Source organism: Carassius carassius, chromosome 28, assembly GCF_963082965.1.
Source record: "Carassius carassius chromosome 28, fCarCar2.1, whole genome shotgun sequence".
NCBI lineage: Eukaryota > Metazoa > Chordata > Actinopteri > Cypriniformes > Cyprinidae > Carassius > Carassius carassius.
In genome coordinates this window covers 28881376-28897307 of record NC_081782.1, presented here as the reverse complement: position 1 = coordinate 28897307, position 15932 = coordinate 28881376, and the positions used below count along the sequence as shown (strand labels likewise).

The following is a 15932-nucleotide window of genomic DNA, read 5'->3' as shown; positions in this document are numbered from 1 at the left end:
TACAAAACAAAAGTATCTGTGGGTGTATTTTTTTTAAATGATATTGCTTGTACCATGTTTCCCTCCACTTTCATAATGAAGTGTCCATAACAATAAACACAAAGTTCACTTTTGGTGGCACAAAATGATTAATAGCCTACTCTATCATGTTTGAAATCATATTTATTATTAACCTACCCTAAACCGACAGTGGTAACAAAAGCAAAAGTGATCAAATGCATTTGCTGAACCAATTTTACAAATTTAGCTAATCTCAGAAAAAGATAAACACATTTTTATTTCAAAATGAAATAAGGAAAAAATCACAACATTATATATTATTAAAAACCAATATAGCCAGAGTAGGTGGTCTACTGTTAAAAAAGGTACATTTTATACTAAAAGGTACTGAGCAAAAATATCCATTGCACCTGTTTCGCTCCCAGTCTGAGGCACTAAGCTTTAAAGGCCTGATTAATGATCTGTACTGATCATGAGAAACTATGGTGGAACAGGTTCACACTTCCACAACAAAACACCACAAAGCTGCACATAACTTAAAGGCAGGTATATATATAAGTATAAGGTAGTGTAATATTGTAAACATAACAAACTAGAATGAGAGAGAGAGAGAGAGAGAGAGAGAGAGAGAGAGAGAGAGAGAGAGAGAGAGAGAGAGAGAGAGAGAGAGAGAGACCTCATATCACTCTCATGTCACTTGTTTATTTATTTTATTTATTTAGTTATTTTAGGCCAATGCTCACCTGTTGAATTATTCTGTTGGTGTTTAAGAATATAATCCCAAATTTTACATTACACACTTTCATATGCCTTCACTTTTGATACACGTGTGGTCCTGAAAATTGTATACGAGTGTGTGTGTGTGTGTGTGCACCGAAAATCCACACAAGGATAGCAATACCATTAAATTTGGACAATATTGGAGCATTGTATTTTGGAGCAATGTTTGCACCATATGGAGCTATGATACTGTGCTGATTATATTTCTTATGTTAGCATACAGATGCACTGCCGGAAGACTTTATAGCGTTCAGTATTGGATCACAACACTATGGCTTAGTGGATAACATCCAGACACTGGGCTGAAAGTGTCCTTTAACATTCTGTAAATGTAAAACTTATTGAGAAAGGGATAATCATAAATTATAATTAATAATTATAAATCATAAATATGACTCTTTGCAACATTGCTGTTTTCTCTGTTTTCAGTGTTGGTGGGAAACATATTACAAGTAATACAAGTTATATATTTAATAAGTTATTTTTAAGTTACTTTGGATAAAAGCGTCTGCTAAGCGATTAAATGTAAAATGTAAATGTATATAATCAGAATACCTTTCTTTCAAGTAACTAGTAAAGTAATGCATTACTTTTTAATTTACAAGAAAATATTTATATTTTCAAATAAGTAATGCATTATATTTAATATATTTATTTATTGTAGGACAAGTATCCATTATGTATTTAATCCAATTTTATTAACCAGTGTTTTTTTTTTGCTGCTGATCTTTAATGATCCAATTCAATGTTATTTTTTTTTCTTGCTGAAGAATGTGTTGAACTTTCTTTTTCTGTATCCTATTCTTCATGCAATCCAGAATAGCAGCACAGCTGAAAGATTTGTTTAAGCTGCACCCTCTACTGTACATATGTGAATTTACAGTTCCTTCAGCCTGAGATTTATTCATCCCACTTTTAATGTGAAATGGCTTTTACATTTGACAAAAACAGTACATTATATATATTTGTGGGCTTAAGATCATGATACAGTGCAATCAGACACTTGGGTCAGATGTGGGCTGGATCTGGGCCAACACTACATTGCTGTCCGGGCTGTTGTTGGAAATAATAATAATAATAATAAAAAAGTCATTTTAGTTTTTTTTTTTTTTTTTTGTAATCTAAAACTCTGATATTGCTTCTCCTCTGATCCCTCTTATGATCTCTGTCCACTAAAGTTCTTCTTCTTCACCTGTGTTTTGATCAAGGTTTTCAATACAGCTGTAGTTACACGTATGAGTATTTATTGGAGTTTTTGTCTTTTTCTGCCCCATAGAAAACACAAAAAATTAATTATTAAGTAATGATTAAATTATCAAATGATTAAATTATCATTTTTTTTAGTCTTGGGTAGTGATGGAATTCACTGAAATGACCAGAATCACACAGAACAGAATAAAACCAGTATGTCATTTCAGATAAATGAGTAAACCAAATTATGTAACTGTGCAAAGCTTATTAATTTAATTAATTCTACATTAATCCTTGTCCAATTTCCATGTCTGTGCAAACAAATGGAAACTGTAAGTGTGCTAGAAACACATTTTCCATAAACTCTGCATACCTATGATTACTACTGAAAACAAAGAGGTGAATTGTCTCTACTGAAAGAGGAGTGATTCAGCAGATTTTCTCAAGGACACACGAGACACTAGAGGAGTTTTATGTTAATGTAGGACAAAAATTCCTCCTTTTATATGATGCCAAGGCCGGCAGGTGCCGAAAGATCAACCCGACTGAAATCTGAACCATATAATTACTGGGGCTGAACAAGTAAAGGAGAAAGAAATGCTATGTTTGTTTGTTTTAGTGCATTACTAACTGAAAAGTAAACTTTTGATTAAGCTTCCTTCTTTTTTTCATTAAGGACAAGTATGAAACATGCTGCTATTCTTCCTTGTTGTGGTTTGTCATTAAAAAAAACTAAACTAAAATAAACAATTCAGATATGAAGCATTTGAGTGGATCATTTTAATACTGCTATCCGTTACAAGAAAAGTACTAGAAAAAGCCTCAGTCTCTCTTGTACCACACAAAACACGATGCCATCTAAGACTCCACCTTCCATTTTCTCTTAGCAGAATAAAGAAGGTAGAAACTGTATCCCTCTCTCCCTCCCTCTTTCACCGTTTTTTCATTTAAGCAAGTCTTCAAGTTGGAGGACAGCTCTAATATCAGAGCTAATCCTGGATTCTGAGCACCACAGTCTGTGAAAGCGAACAGAGGAGTGAATAGCGATGGCTTCAGCCGGCCTGGAGATCCTGGGGATGATCCTGACCGTGGCCGGGTGGCTCGGGGGGATGGTGGCCTGCTGTCTGCCCATGTGGAGAGTGGCGGCGTACATAGGCCAGAACATCGTCATCACGCAGATCGTGTGGGAAGGTTTGTGGATGAGCTGCGCGGTGCAGAGCACAGGACAGATGCACTGCCGCATCTACGACTCCATGCTGGGGCTTCCCGATGACCTGCAGGCTGCGCGCGCTCTGATAGTCGTGAGTATACTGCTCGGTGTGGTGGGCATGACTCTGGCTGTGGCTGGGGCGAAGTGCACCAACTGCACATCAGATGCTGCTAACAAGCCACGCATTATACTGGCAGCCGGGGTGACGTTTATAACGTGTGGACTGATGCTGCTAGTGGCTGTAAGTTGGACGGCTAACGGCATCATCCTGGATTTCCACAACCCGCTTCTAGAGGAGACACAGAAGAGGGAGTTTGGGAACTCGCTGTACTTCGGATGGGGTGCCTCCTGCCTGCTGATCCTAGGTGGAGTCATAATGTCTTGTTCCTGCTGCTCGAAAGCGCAGAACAATGCCGTGCCGACAAGAGTGGACTACTCAGGGGTCAAATCTATGTCTGTGAATGGATATGACAGGAAAGACTATGTCTGAGAGGTTTGACTCTGTGCACATGAAGGACCTTGAGAGAAAAGCCAACAAGTCTGCTAAATGATGGCAACAAGCGTTGAAATGTCAAAACGAATAAATGACTGATGCTGAACTTTGATTACCAACATAGAAGATATAAGATTATTGTTTATGTTTTCATTTGAATGCTTTTCGTATTGTTGCAAGAAGTAATTTTGTCATTTTATCCTCTGTTCTAGTTTGTGCACAATCCAAAAGCTAATAGTTGAATAATCAGTAGCTCTTAAGTGGTGATAATAAATGCCATTTTTCCACTAAAATTGCTAAATGAATGGTAACAGTTAATTTTGAGTCCATTTTAAACATTCTTCTATCAATAAGTAACTTTGCAACTGCATGTCAACTAATTTTCATTAGATTTTAGCTAACTGTTAGGTTAGGGTTAGAAGAATAAGCTGACAAGTACTTGCAGAGTTTCTTACAGTCCGTAGAATGTCTATCAAAATAAAGTGTTAGCAGACATGATGCAGACAGTCACTAAAACATGTTAGTTGACATGTTACTTAGTTAATTATAGTTATTGCAGTGTCTTAAGTGGAAAATAAAGTCAGTTTCAGAATCAGAAATACTTTATTAATTTTAGTTTCATTAATTATGCATTAATTGTACCTGATTTTATTTAGACAGGCATTAAATAACATGAAACAATAATAATAATAATAAAAACTTATGAGACTCAGAAACTAGAATAAATAGATATAATAATAATAAAATAAATAATAAATAAATACATTCTAGTAAAAGAGTGCCCTTTATTATTATTTGAAATCAATCCTGCTCTTAAAGGTCAACCACAAATATAAATGATCCTCTTCATGTCAGCCCAGCCGTGAATGGAGACAATGCGCTGGTTGTTCTAGAAAATCTCTAAACCTCTTTGTGCCCAATGCTTTAGTCAAGAGAGTGTAACTGAGACTTGCACGGGTGCAGATAAAAGCACCTGCTATATGGCAGAGTAGATGCCTCTATAATTACTAACTGCAGCTCTTTCTCAAAGTGTTCAATAATTAGGAAAATATGTAAAGCTCTGGCAGGTTAATATGCTAACCTACTTCTGTCTTGAAGTCATTAAACATTATCATTAAAGGTGCTATAACGTCATTTTGTTTACTGTTCATGCAAGTTAAAAAATACATGCATACAACAAATGCATCTGATTTGATGTAAATAGAAGTAGAAGATGCTTATTCCACTTGTTCCAAATGCTCCAACAACACTGCAAAGGCTGACGCAAGGTCACCAGGCTTCACATACCTACACATGACTGATTACAGAGTAAGTGTGTGTATAGCGTGTGTGTGTGTGTGTGTGTGTGTGTGTGAGAGAGATAGAGAGTTAATAGTGCCTGATGCTGTTTAGTTTAGAGTTGATGAATCGTGGACTGCTGATAGCACCTAAAGTCACGCTGTCAGGCATCATTGATTTTTGTCTCGGTTGTCTCTCAGCATTCAGTGACTTTACTGCTCCTCCTCAGGTGACGAATCAGTTCAGTCATCACTTTCAAATCAATCTCTGCTCATAAAATCTAAACAAATTAAGTTTGCTCTTGTGGTATCCCTGTTCTGAAGCATGCAACCACTGAAAGTTTTCCTCAAAAGCCTGTGGTAATGCCGGTTATCCTTTAACCAGTTCCCTTTGGGCTTTTGTTATCTATCCCCCATTTGGTCTCCGAGTGGGAAATACCAGATGAAGAGAGCTAAATCATTAAACGAACCGTTTCCATGCCAAGGTTAAGCTCACTCAAAGTTTAGCCAATCCCTTGAGACTTTTTTCCAACATAACTCCACCTTCCTCCTCGTTGCATTATAAAGCAAGAGCCATTGTGCCGAAAGACTTTCCTTGGTGAATGTAATTCATTTCACAGCACATTCTTGTATAAAACAGAATGGCAGCTCTGGGGTTGGAGATATTAGGGGTCACCCTAGCTGTGTTCGGTTGGATTGTAGGCATCATGTCTTGCGCTTTGCCTATGTGGAAGGTCACGGCTTTCATCGGAGTGAACATTGTAACGGCGCAGACCATATGGGAGGGAATCTGGATGAACTGTGTGGTGCAAAGCACTGGCCAGATGCAGTGCAAAGTCTACGACTCCATGCTGGCACTCAGCTCAGACCTGCAGGCGGCCAGGGCTCTGTGTGTGATAGCCATTGTGATGGGAGTACTGGGACTCCTGCTCTCCATTGTGGGGGCCAAGTGCACTAAATGCCTAGAGGAGGAGCGAGCCAAAGCCAGAGTGATGATCACCGCTGGAGTCACCTTCATCTGTGCTGCAGTCATGCACCTGATCCCTGTGTGCTGGTCTGCTCACAGTATAATCAGATCCTTCTACGACCCATTAATCATAGAGACACAAAAGAGGGAGATAGGTGCGTCTCTTTACCTGGGATGGGCATGTAGCGCCCTTCTGCTGATTGGCGGGGGGATTCTCTGCTGCAGCTGCCCCCCGCAGGAGGGGAATAGGTACGGTCCACCCAGCAGGATGGTTTACTCCTCTGCACGATCTGTACCACCCGTTGGCTTTGACAAACAAAACTATGTGTGAACAAATGTACTCTTTTTGTGTTGCAACTCTGAATCTCTGAACATTATGATACATCACAAGACAGTGTGTGTTTCTGTACAGCGAGTCAGAACTCTTTTGCCATTTCTTTTGTTACCAAGTTTATGCAAGCCGTTTCGAAGAATTGCAAGTATTATATTATTACTAAAAATAAGCACATGCAAAAGTGTGTTCCTGTCAAGTGTGCATTGATATTGAGGTTGTCCTTTTTACTATTGTATTACCGATAACTAAAATGTCTGTGTTTTAGTATGTTTTTGATAACTTTTTGTTACATGTATCTATGTGAGTTCATGTTCTATCAAGACTTGTAGTCTAAGTGTGCCACATTAACTTTAATAAACGTTCACTAATTTAAAAAAAACTAATTAATTTGTCTTTATGTTCCATGATTTTTGGGTCCTAATTAATCTAATTTATTAACTCTTTCTTCACTTTTTTTTGCAAGCTTTTCTCAGCATTTGTTATCATTTTCACAAACATTTAGTGGCACCCAGAATATTTTATTGTATGAATATATGAACATGCATTATGTAAAATTAAAGAACAGAGCCTCTGCTTAAAATAAATAAATAAATAAACTACCTTCCTGCAATTTTTAATCAAATAATAGCAACATTTTGAGAAAATCATGTTTTTTTTAATTAAAGTCTACATCCAGATCAGATTGACAATGATGATCAAAACATGGATTAGAACAACCCAAAGCTTCACAATCCTAAACCACTTTCTCCTTCGACATTTCTTTCGGTAACCTTAGACAGTTTTGTTTTGTATGTAATGTTTGATGATCGTGTTAGCTAACATGTGCATAATCAATGCTTCTATCGTGTGTTTCTGCTTATTTTTCGCTTGTTTTTAGAAGATGCAAATAGCGCCCCTACTGTCTAAGGCTAGGTTCACACCGCGAGCTGCAGCAGAGCAGAAGCAGCGCGTATTTTTTTGAGACACCCCTCGCTGCAGACTGTAGCGCGGTGTCGTCACGTATGTACGTCATGTATGTACGTCACGTATGTGTTTACCGCACATGCCCTTGTAATTTGCATTGTGTGATGACGTTAGTTGTTTTCGCATCGTGCGTGCATTAAAACGATGCGCATACTTAACAGAAAATTCTAATAAAATGTTAAAGTATTAAAGAACATTAAGGTGTAAAAAAGACTTGAAAACAACCGTGTTTAACCATGTTTCATCTGAGGTAAAATTATACGGAATTAAAGTTTATTCTGTAATATCTGTGTAGCATCTTACTTACAATATATTAACATTCTGTTGCACTTTACTTCACTGTGTATATTGTAATATTACACTTTAATGGCACCTTATATTTCTTATTGAGCTAGTCAAAATTACAACAGATAAAGTACAGTCGTCGGCTCTAATAGTGCAGATGGTAAAACGTGTGTTGTTCACAATATGATGCAATCGATCCGGGTCCGAATCTGCCTTTTGACAGTTTGTTTCTACCTTTTCAAATTTCAAATCGCATCAGAAAAGCATTTATTTTAAATAAAAACTAAGGAAATAAGCAAAAAGTTATGAGGGAGGGCTTTATTTTACTAATATGGTGGCATCCATTTAATAATTTGAATTAAAATGATAATTTACAATTTACACTTTTTCTTTTGCTTTGGCAATTCTGCATGTGAAACATTTAAACCAATAAAGTACTTTTAAGTTCAGTTGACTACATACAGTATATTCTCAGTGTCTGCATCCCATTTTTTGCAAGGTGCCTCCAAAAAACAAACAAACAAACCGATGACAGTGATCTTTTTTTATTTATTTCAAAGAACAAAACAGAAAATATAATTGTATATACAAATATAGATTAAGACTATAGACATGACACAAGAAAAAAAAAATCTGAAATTCACCTCCATCACTGATAAAACAATAAGTCAAGCAGTAGCCCTCAAATTCTTTGAATGGATAAAACCCACACAGGACTCTCCTGCGATTCCTCACACAGCCAGGTGGACAGTCTTTAAATATCTCACTGCACCGGAGGCACTGGGTCAGAGAACATGACTCCCGGAGCTCAGGTTGTATTGTTCAGACAATGCACTCCAGTTCACAACACCTAATTTACATAAAAGAACAAACAATACCAAAGCAATATTAAAACATTTTGAAGAAAGGCAGAAGAGCCATACAAGGAAAATATTTTAAATGTATTTTTAAATATATTATAGTATGGTGTTACAAAAAGTGTTATTTGCCTTGTCTGTAAACTACCTAACCAGCATTAACATCAAGTAAATTAATAAAGTTTGTCAAGTCAAAATTTAGGTTGGCTTGGCTTGAGAAGGCATGGCCTGAAGGTTTGAAGTGTTTTTCAATTTGAAAGTTTTACAGTTGAGGGCTATACAGTCTGTCAGAGAAAGAAAAACAGACAATTACAGTACTCTAGCCACATGAAGTGGGTCTCTTCTCTGAATTTCTTCTCACTGACAATGTCCACAAAAAGTCATATTAAGACATATGAAGGTCAATTTAAGAGGTAACACTTTAAGGTGTCATTGGTAAACACAGTTAATTTATTAATTAACATGAACTAGCAATGAACAATACATGTGTTACAGTATCTATTAATCTTTGATAATGTTAATGAAAAAGATTACAAATATAATATTTTTGTTGAATTGAAATAGAAAATTGAAATTGAAATTGAAGTGACATTCAGCCAAGTATGGTGACCCATACTCAGAATTTGTGCTCTGCATTTAACCCATCCGAAATGCACACACACAGAGCAGTGAACACACACACACTGTGAGCACACACCCGGAGCAGTGGGCAGCCATTTATGCTGCGGCGCCCGGGGAGCAGTTGGGGGTTCGATGCCTTGCTCAAGGGCACCTAAGTCGTGGTATTGAAGGTGGAGAGAGAACTGTACATGCACTCCCCCCACCCACAATTCCTGCCGGCCCGGGACTCGAACTCACAACCTTTCGATTGGGAGTCCGACTCTCTAACCATTAGGCCATGACTTTACTTTGCAATGCATGCAACCATCAAACATTAATATAGTCTTTCTGCTCTATTTTAAGACATCTTTAATGGTTCATTTTAGGTGAAATAAGACTTTGAAAGACCAGCATTCAAATACTATATCATAAAACATGTCATAAATGTTTGAAATCGCACACATTTGCAATGACACTCTCTATGATTATGACCAAAGCATTATTACAATTAAAAGCAATTTAAACGCAATTTTTTTAGAAAACAAAAGTAATATCTCATATCCACCATACCTTACGAACATCCGGAAGTGAATGAACCTGGATATGCGCATTAATGACAGTCAGTACGGCGCACAATCTTATTTACGGTAAATACATATACGTTACTGCGCATGCGCGGTTAACACACGTACATACGTGACGTCACCGCACTACAGTCTGCAGCGAGGAGTACTTGATTTTTTTCGGTGCCTATGTTAACAGATGAGAGCGTTCACACCGCACGCAGAGGCTGCGCGGCAGAGCGTTGCAGAAGCAGAGCAGAAGCAGCAGTGCCGCGATCGTTTTGGCGCTGGGTCTATTTTTTCTGCGCTGCTGACGCTCAGTTAAGGTGAAAGTACACCTTTGATGGACAGAATAAATATGATTTCACACAAAAAGTGCTCTAAATGCACAAAATAATCATATCTAGGGTGTTTTAACAAGAACTGGACTATGTTTCAGGTGACTACCTCTTGAAGCTCATCAAGAGAATGCCAAGAGTGTGCAAAGCAGTAATCAAAGCAAAAGGTGGCTACTTTGAAGAACCTAGAATATGACATATTTTCAGTTGTTTCACACTTTTTTGTTATGTAAATAATTCCATATATAATTCCACATGTGTTAATTCATAGTTTTGATGCCTTCAGTGTGAATCTACAATTTTCATAGTCATGAAAATAAAGAAAACTCTTTGAATGAGAAGGTGTGTCCAAACTTTTGGTCTGTACTGTATATATATATATATATATATATATATATATATATATATATATATATATATATATATATATGTACTTACAGTTCTAGGTTTACCACAACCTCAAAAGCCTGCCACTTTCCTCTAATACATTGGAATGTTCAGCAGAAAACATGTGTTGGCTACATAAAACCAATGTGTGAAATTGTAGAATTATTGTTCTTTTCAAGAAAAAACTAAACTGATTCAATTGGAACCATTTATTTACAATTTCTAAATTACACATAGCAAGCACACAAATAACACAAAAGCAGGTGATACATACATATACAGGTCCTTTAGCATATTGTGATAAAGTTCATTATTTTCCATAATGTAATGATAAAAATTAAACTTTCATATATTTTAGATTCATTGCACACCAACTGAAATATTTCAGGTCTTTTATTGTTTTAATACTGATGATTTTGGCATACAGCTCATGAAAACCCAAAATTCCTATCTCAAAAAATTAGCACATCATGAAAAGGTTCTCCAAACGAGCTATTAACCTAATCATCTGAATCAACTAATTAACTCTAAACACCTGCAAAAGATTCCTGAGGCTTTTAAAAACTCCCAGCCTGGTTCATTACTCAAAACCGCAATCATGGGTAAGACTGCTGACCAGAAGGCCATCATTTACACCCTCAAGCGAGAGGGTAAGACACAGAAAGAAATTTCAGAACGAATAGGCTGTTCCCAGAGTGCTGTATCAAGGCACCTCAGTGGGAAGTCTGTGGGAAGGAAAAAGTGTGGCAAAAAATGCTGCACAACGAGAAGAGGTGACCGGACCCTGAGGAAGATTGTGGAGAAGGACCGATTCCAGACCTTGGGGGACCTGTGGAAGCAGTGGACTGAGTCTGGAGTAGAAACATCCAGAGCCACCGTGCACAGGCGTGTGCAGGAAATGGGCTACAGAGAAGCAGCACTGGACTGTTGCTCAGTGGTCCAAAGTACTTTTTTCGGATGAAAGCAAATTTTGCATGTCATTCGGAAATCAAGGTGCCAGAGTCTGGAGGAAGACTGGGGAGAAGGAAATGCCAAAATGCCTGAAGTCCAGTGTCAAGTACCCACAGTCAGTGATGGTCTGGGGTGCCATGTCAGCTGCTGGTGTTGGTCCACTGTGTTTTATCAAGGGCAGGGTCAATGCAGCTAATTATCAGGAGATTTTGGAGCACTTCATGCTTCCATCTGCTGAAAAGCTTTATGGAGATGAAGATTTCGTTTTTCAGCATGACCTGGCACCTGCTCACAGTGCCAAAACCACTGGTAAATGGTTTACTGACCATGGTATTACTGTGTTCAATTGGCCTGCCAACTCTCCTGACCTGAACCCCATAGAGAATCTGTGGGATATTGTGAAGAGAAAGTTGAGAGACGCAAGACCAAACACTCTGGATGAGCTTAAGGCCGCTATCGAAGCATCCTGGGCCTCCATAAAACCCTCAGCAGTGCCACAGGCTGATTGCCTCCATGCCACGCCGCATTGAAGCAGTCATTTCTGCAAAAGGATTCCCGACCAAGTATTGAGTGCATAACTGAACATAATTATTTGAAGGTTGACTTTTTTTGTATTAAAAACACTTTTCTTTTATTGGTCGGATGAAATATGCTAATTTTTTGAGATAGGAATTTTGGGTTTTCATGAGCTGTATGCCAAAATCATCAGTATTAAAACAATAAAAGACCTGAAATATTTCAGTTGGTGTGCAATGAATCTAAAATATATGAAAGTTTAATTTTTATCATTACATTAAGGAAAATAATGAACTTTATCACAATATGCTAATTTTTTGAGAAGGACCTGTATAATAAACAAGTAAATGCTGATTTCAAGATGAGCAGGAAGTCAAGCTATGAACCATTTATAATACACACAATTTAAAACAGTGTATTAAATTGGTTTTCAGGGTGTCCTTTGGTAAATTTGCTTTCAAACAAACCCAATCTAAAGTGTTACCAAAAATGGTGTATTATTCATGTCAGGAGGTAGTAGATGGTGATGTTACTTTGTAAAGAAACACTACACTACAGACTAAACACATAATACACACATGTATGACATCACCGTTTTCTCAAATTCACTGATAAGATAATGGCATCATTTATAAACATGTAAAAACATGCATTTTGAAACACATGCTCAAAAATTAGCATTTCCAAGTTAAGATTTCATCAAAACTGTTTAGAGTGGATGTCTGTTTTTCTCATAGATCCCCTGTGTTATGAATTTCTGATGCATGACTCAGAAAACCAGGAGAGGATCTAAGGCTACGTTTACACGGCAACGATGTAGTGAAAAACAGAAAAAAAGTTTTACGTATACACGACAATGATTTCAAAATGATTTGCGTTTACATATACCACAAAAAGGACCAAAACACTGTGTTCCATATGCTAGGCCAGTAGTTGGCACGGTCACCTTGTTAGTAAACAGTAAACGTGTACTCCACTATTGTTGTGTATGTTTGTTTGCGCTTCCCTTTAAAATCAACACGTACTGCGCATATCTACTTACCAAACACATTCTATGCATGTGCATGATGTCACCGTTTTCAAAGATTCCTGTTTTGGGTTTTTACACGGAAACGATAACATTGCAGTTTTCAAAAATATGCATTTTCAGTCCCCAAAATGCCGTTGTTGTGTAAACTAACAGGCAAAATGCATCAAAAGTTTACAGTTTTTGGCTGAAAATGTTGTAGTGTAAAATAAATAAATGAATAAATAAACAAATAAAAAAACTCTCGTAGCCTACTATAAATATTATGCAACAAGTGTAAAGCACTACATTTATTTTATTTTTATGACAGAATATTTTTGCTTCAATTCATAAAAAAGGAATTGTAGGTGATATTTTAAAATGCAGTACATTTGTTAAAAATATTTAATAAAATAAATAAATAAAAAACGGTGCCCCGCACATGACATACAGGAAAAAATAGTAGGCTAAATCGTGTGAACGATTTACTATTTTGTTCCCTCAATTTTATAAATTGTGCAAACGATTGACTAATTATTTCCCTTGATTTGTTAAATTATGCATGCAAGCACACACGATTTATATATTTTTGCTTGTACAGTATGTCATGTGCGGGGCTCCATAATTCGTTCTGGTTTACTAGTCAAGTAAAATATGTATTATGTCGATTACATAATCGGTCCATTCAAAGATATTCAAAGCAAAATATTAAATGCTCAAAGTTCAGTCTAAGAGTAAAATATGCATACCATACTGACATCAGAACGATGCATCAAGTGAGTTTAAATTTTACTGCAGCTATGTAAAAAATGTAAAATCAGAAGGTTTCTAAAATTTGCTAAAATTCAAGAATGTATATCTAGGAAACTGTTTATCCAGCAGCTAACATTATGCTGTGAATTCTCTTTGTCTATTTACCATAGCAACATGCTGAACCTAGCCTAAAACAACAGATGTCTGAGACACAGTAAATTAATATCAGTCTCTAAAAAAGTATTTAATGAAATTGGTAGTGTTTGAATATCCTGGAATTTCATGACACAGTGTCTGTATAAACCCTGATTAGAGTATTTGAAGGGGCACCTTTTTCTTAAAAAGTTACAATATTTAATATTTAATACATTACTTATAACATTACTTTAAGTAAATTTTCTAGATCATATTGCTTTTTCTTGATTTTATTTACATATGTGACCCTGGACCACAAAACCAGTCTTAAGTATCTTGGATATATCTTTAGAAATAGCCAAATAAATATTATATGGTTCAAAATTATAGATTTTTCTTTTTGTGCCAAAAATCATTAAGATTTACCCCTGGTTTCACAGACAGGGCTTAAGACTAGTCCTAGACTAAAATGTAAGTCTGAGCTGTTTCCACTGAAATAAACTTGCACTGACTGATCTTAAAAATATATCAGTGCCTTTTTAGTTTTAAGATGCACATCGGTAATGTTTTTTTTCTAAGCATGTTTATAAAAATTACTTAAATGTCCTAATTGATCTATGGTCTAATCCTGGCTTAGTCTAAGCCCTGTCTGTGAAACCGGGATTAAGTAACAGACCATGATTCATGAAGATATTTTGTAAATTTCCTACCATAAATATATAAAAACTTCATTTTTGATTAGTAATATGCATTGCTAAGAACTTCATTTGGACAACTTTAAAGATGATTATTGAGATTTTTTTTCACCCTCAGATTCCAGGTTTTCAAATAGTTTCAAACTCAGACAAATATTGTCCTCCTAACAAACCAGACATCAATGGAAAGCATATTTGTTCAGCTTTCAGATAATCTATAAATCTCAATTTCAAATGTACACTTAAGACTTGTTTTGTGGCCCAGGGTCACATACGTGCCTTTGAAGTAATCCAAAAGTAATCATTAATCATTATTTGTGATTCTTGGATTATGTTACTGATACTTTTTTTTTTTTTTTTTGCAGTAACCCTCCCAACTATACTTACCCCATATTTATGGTATTAATTAAAATAACTTGAAACATTTTACTGTTTGTTTTTTTCCAACCAAAAATGGCAATAATTGTCAGCAATTAGTGATTATACTAACATACTAACAGAGCTCCTTTTAAACATAACCTTTTCACGGATGACAATAACTTAAATAATTTCTTAACTTAAAAAAGATGTCATTGCGGGGAGTACAGTAAAATGACTCTCAAAAGAACATCTTACATATTACCTTTCTAAAATAAATTAATGTCATTGTGCACAAGCATAGACAGCCTCTATTGATGTGCAAAGAAGCTATGTTTTGTTCTTAATTCCCAAAACTGTCCAGTAATGGAGGGCAGTTTTTGTTCTGGTGTGACTTGCCCTTCCTTTGTGTAATGTCTCCTTTCTCACAGACTCCTCCTATCTACCTGATCTGAGGTATAAAGGACACTTGTTTTGTCACAGATACACTCTGTTTGCTGAGTGGAATGGGTTGAAATTAGGCTTATACTGCAGTTTCCCTCACAGCTGTCCAGTTATTTTAACAGCATCTCTGGCATTGCATAACTGCCTCAGATCCTTTAAGAAGACATGTCTTTTGGCCTGGAGCTAATAGGTATCATCTCATGTGTTCTGGGCTGGCTTTTGGCCATCTTGGCTTGTACTCTCCCCACGTGGAGGGTCACAGCCTTCATCGGCTCCAACATCGTGACGGCTCAGATTATCTGGGATGGCCTGTGGATGTCCTGTGTGGTTCAGAGCACCGGACAGATGCAGTGTAAAGTTTATGACTCCATGCTGGCTCTCTCTCAGGATCTTCAAGCAGCTCGAGCCCTGACTGTCATATCCATCCTTCTGACCGTCCTGGCTGTACTGGTGTCCATTGGAGGAGCGAAGTGCACTAACTGTATTGAAGACGAGTCGTCCAAAGCTAAAGTCATGATCCTAGGAGGTGTGCTGTTCATCATAGCTGGGCTTATGCAGCTGATTCCTGTGTCCTGGTCTGCAAACAGCATCATCAGGGACTTTTACAACCCTTTGCTGCCTGACGCTCGGAGACGGGAGATGGGAGCGGCGCTCTACATCGGCTGGGCAGCAGCTGCACTCCTGATTTTGGGAGGATCATTGCTCTGTTGCTCCTGCCCTCCAGAGAAGAAAAAATCGAACCCATCTAGGATGCCGTATCCTGGGTCTCGCTCGACCGGTGGGGGAGGCTATGACAGAAGAGACTATGTGTGAAACAAACAAAAGACAAC

The 15932-nt window shown here is 37.1% G+C and overlaps 2 protein-coding genes across 2 annotated transcripts; both read left to right on the top strand.

Moving 5' to 3' along the window:
- Positions 1-2898: 2898 nt before the first annotated feature.
- LOC132108534 (claudin-4-like) lies at positions 2899-4119 on the top strand. The gene has a single exon (XM_059515232.1). It carries the CDS (start codon positions 3018-3020, stop codon positions 3669-3671), a length of 654 nt encoding a protein of 217 aa, XP_059371215.1. The 5' UTR covers positions 2899-3017; the 3' UTR covers positions 3672-4119.
- A 1401-nt stretch (positions 4120-5520) lies between these two features.
- LOC132108266 (claudin-3-like) lies at positions 5521-15931 on the top strand. The gene is made up of 2 exons (XM_059514945.1): positions 5521-6073; positions 15263-15931. Exons 1-2 carry the CDS (start codon positions 5593-5595, stop codon positions 15913-15915), a joined length of 1134 nt encoding a protein of 377 aa, XP_059370928.1. The 5' UTR covers positions 5521-5592; the 3' UTR covers positions 15916-15931.
- The last annotated feature ends 1 nt before the right edge of the window (position 15932 follows it).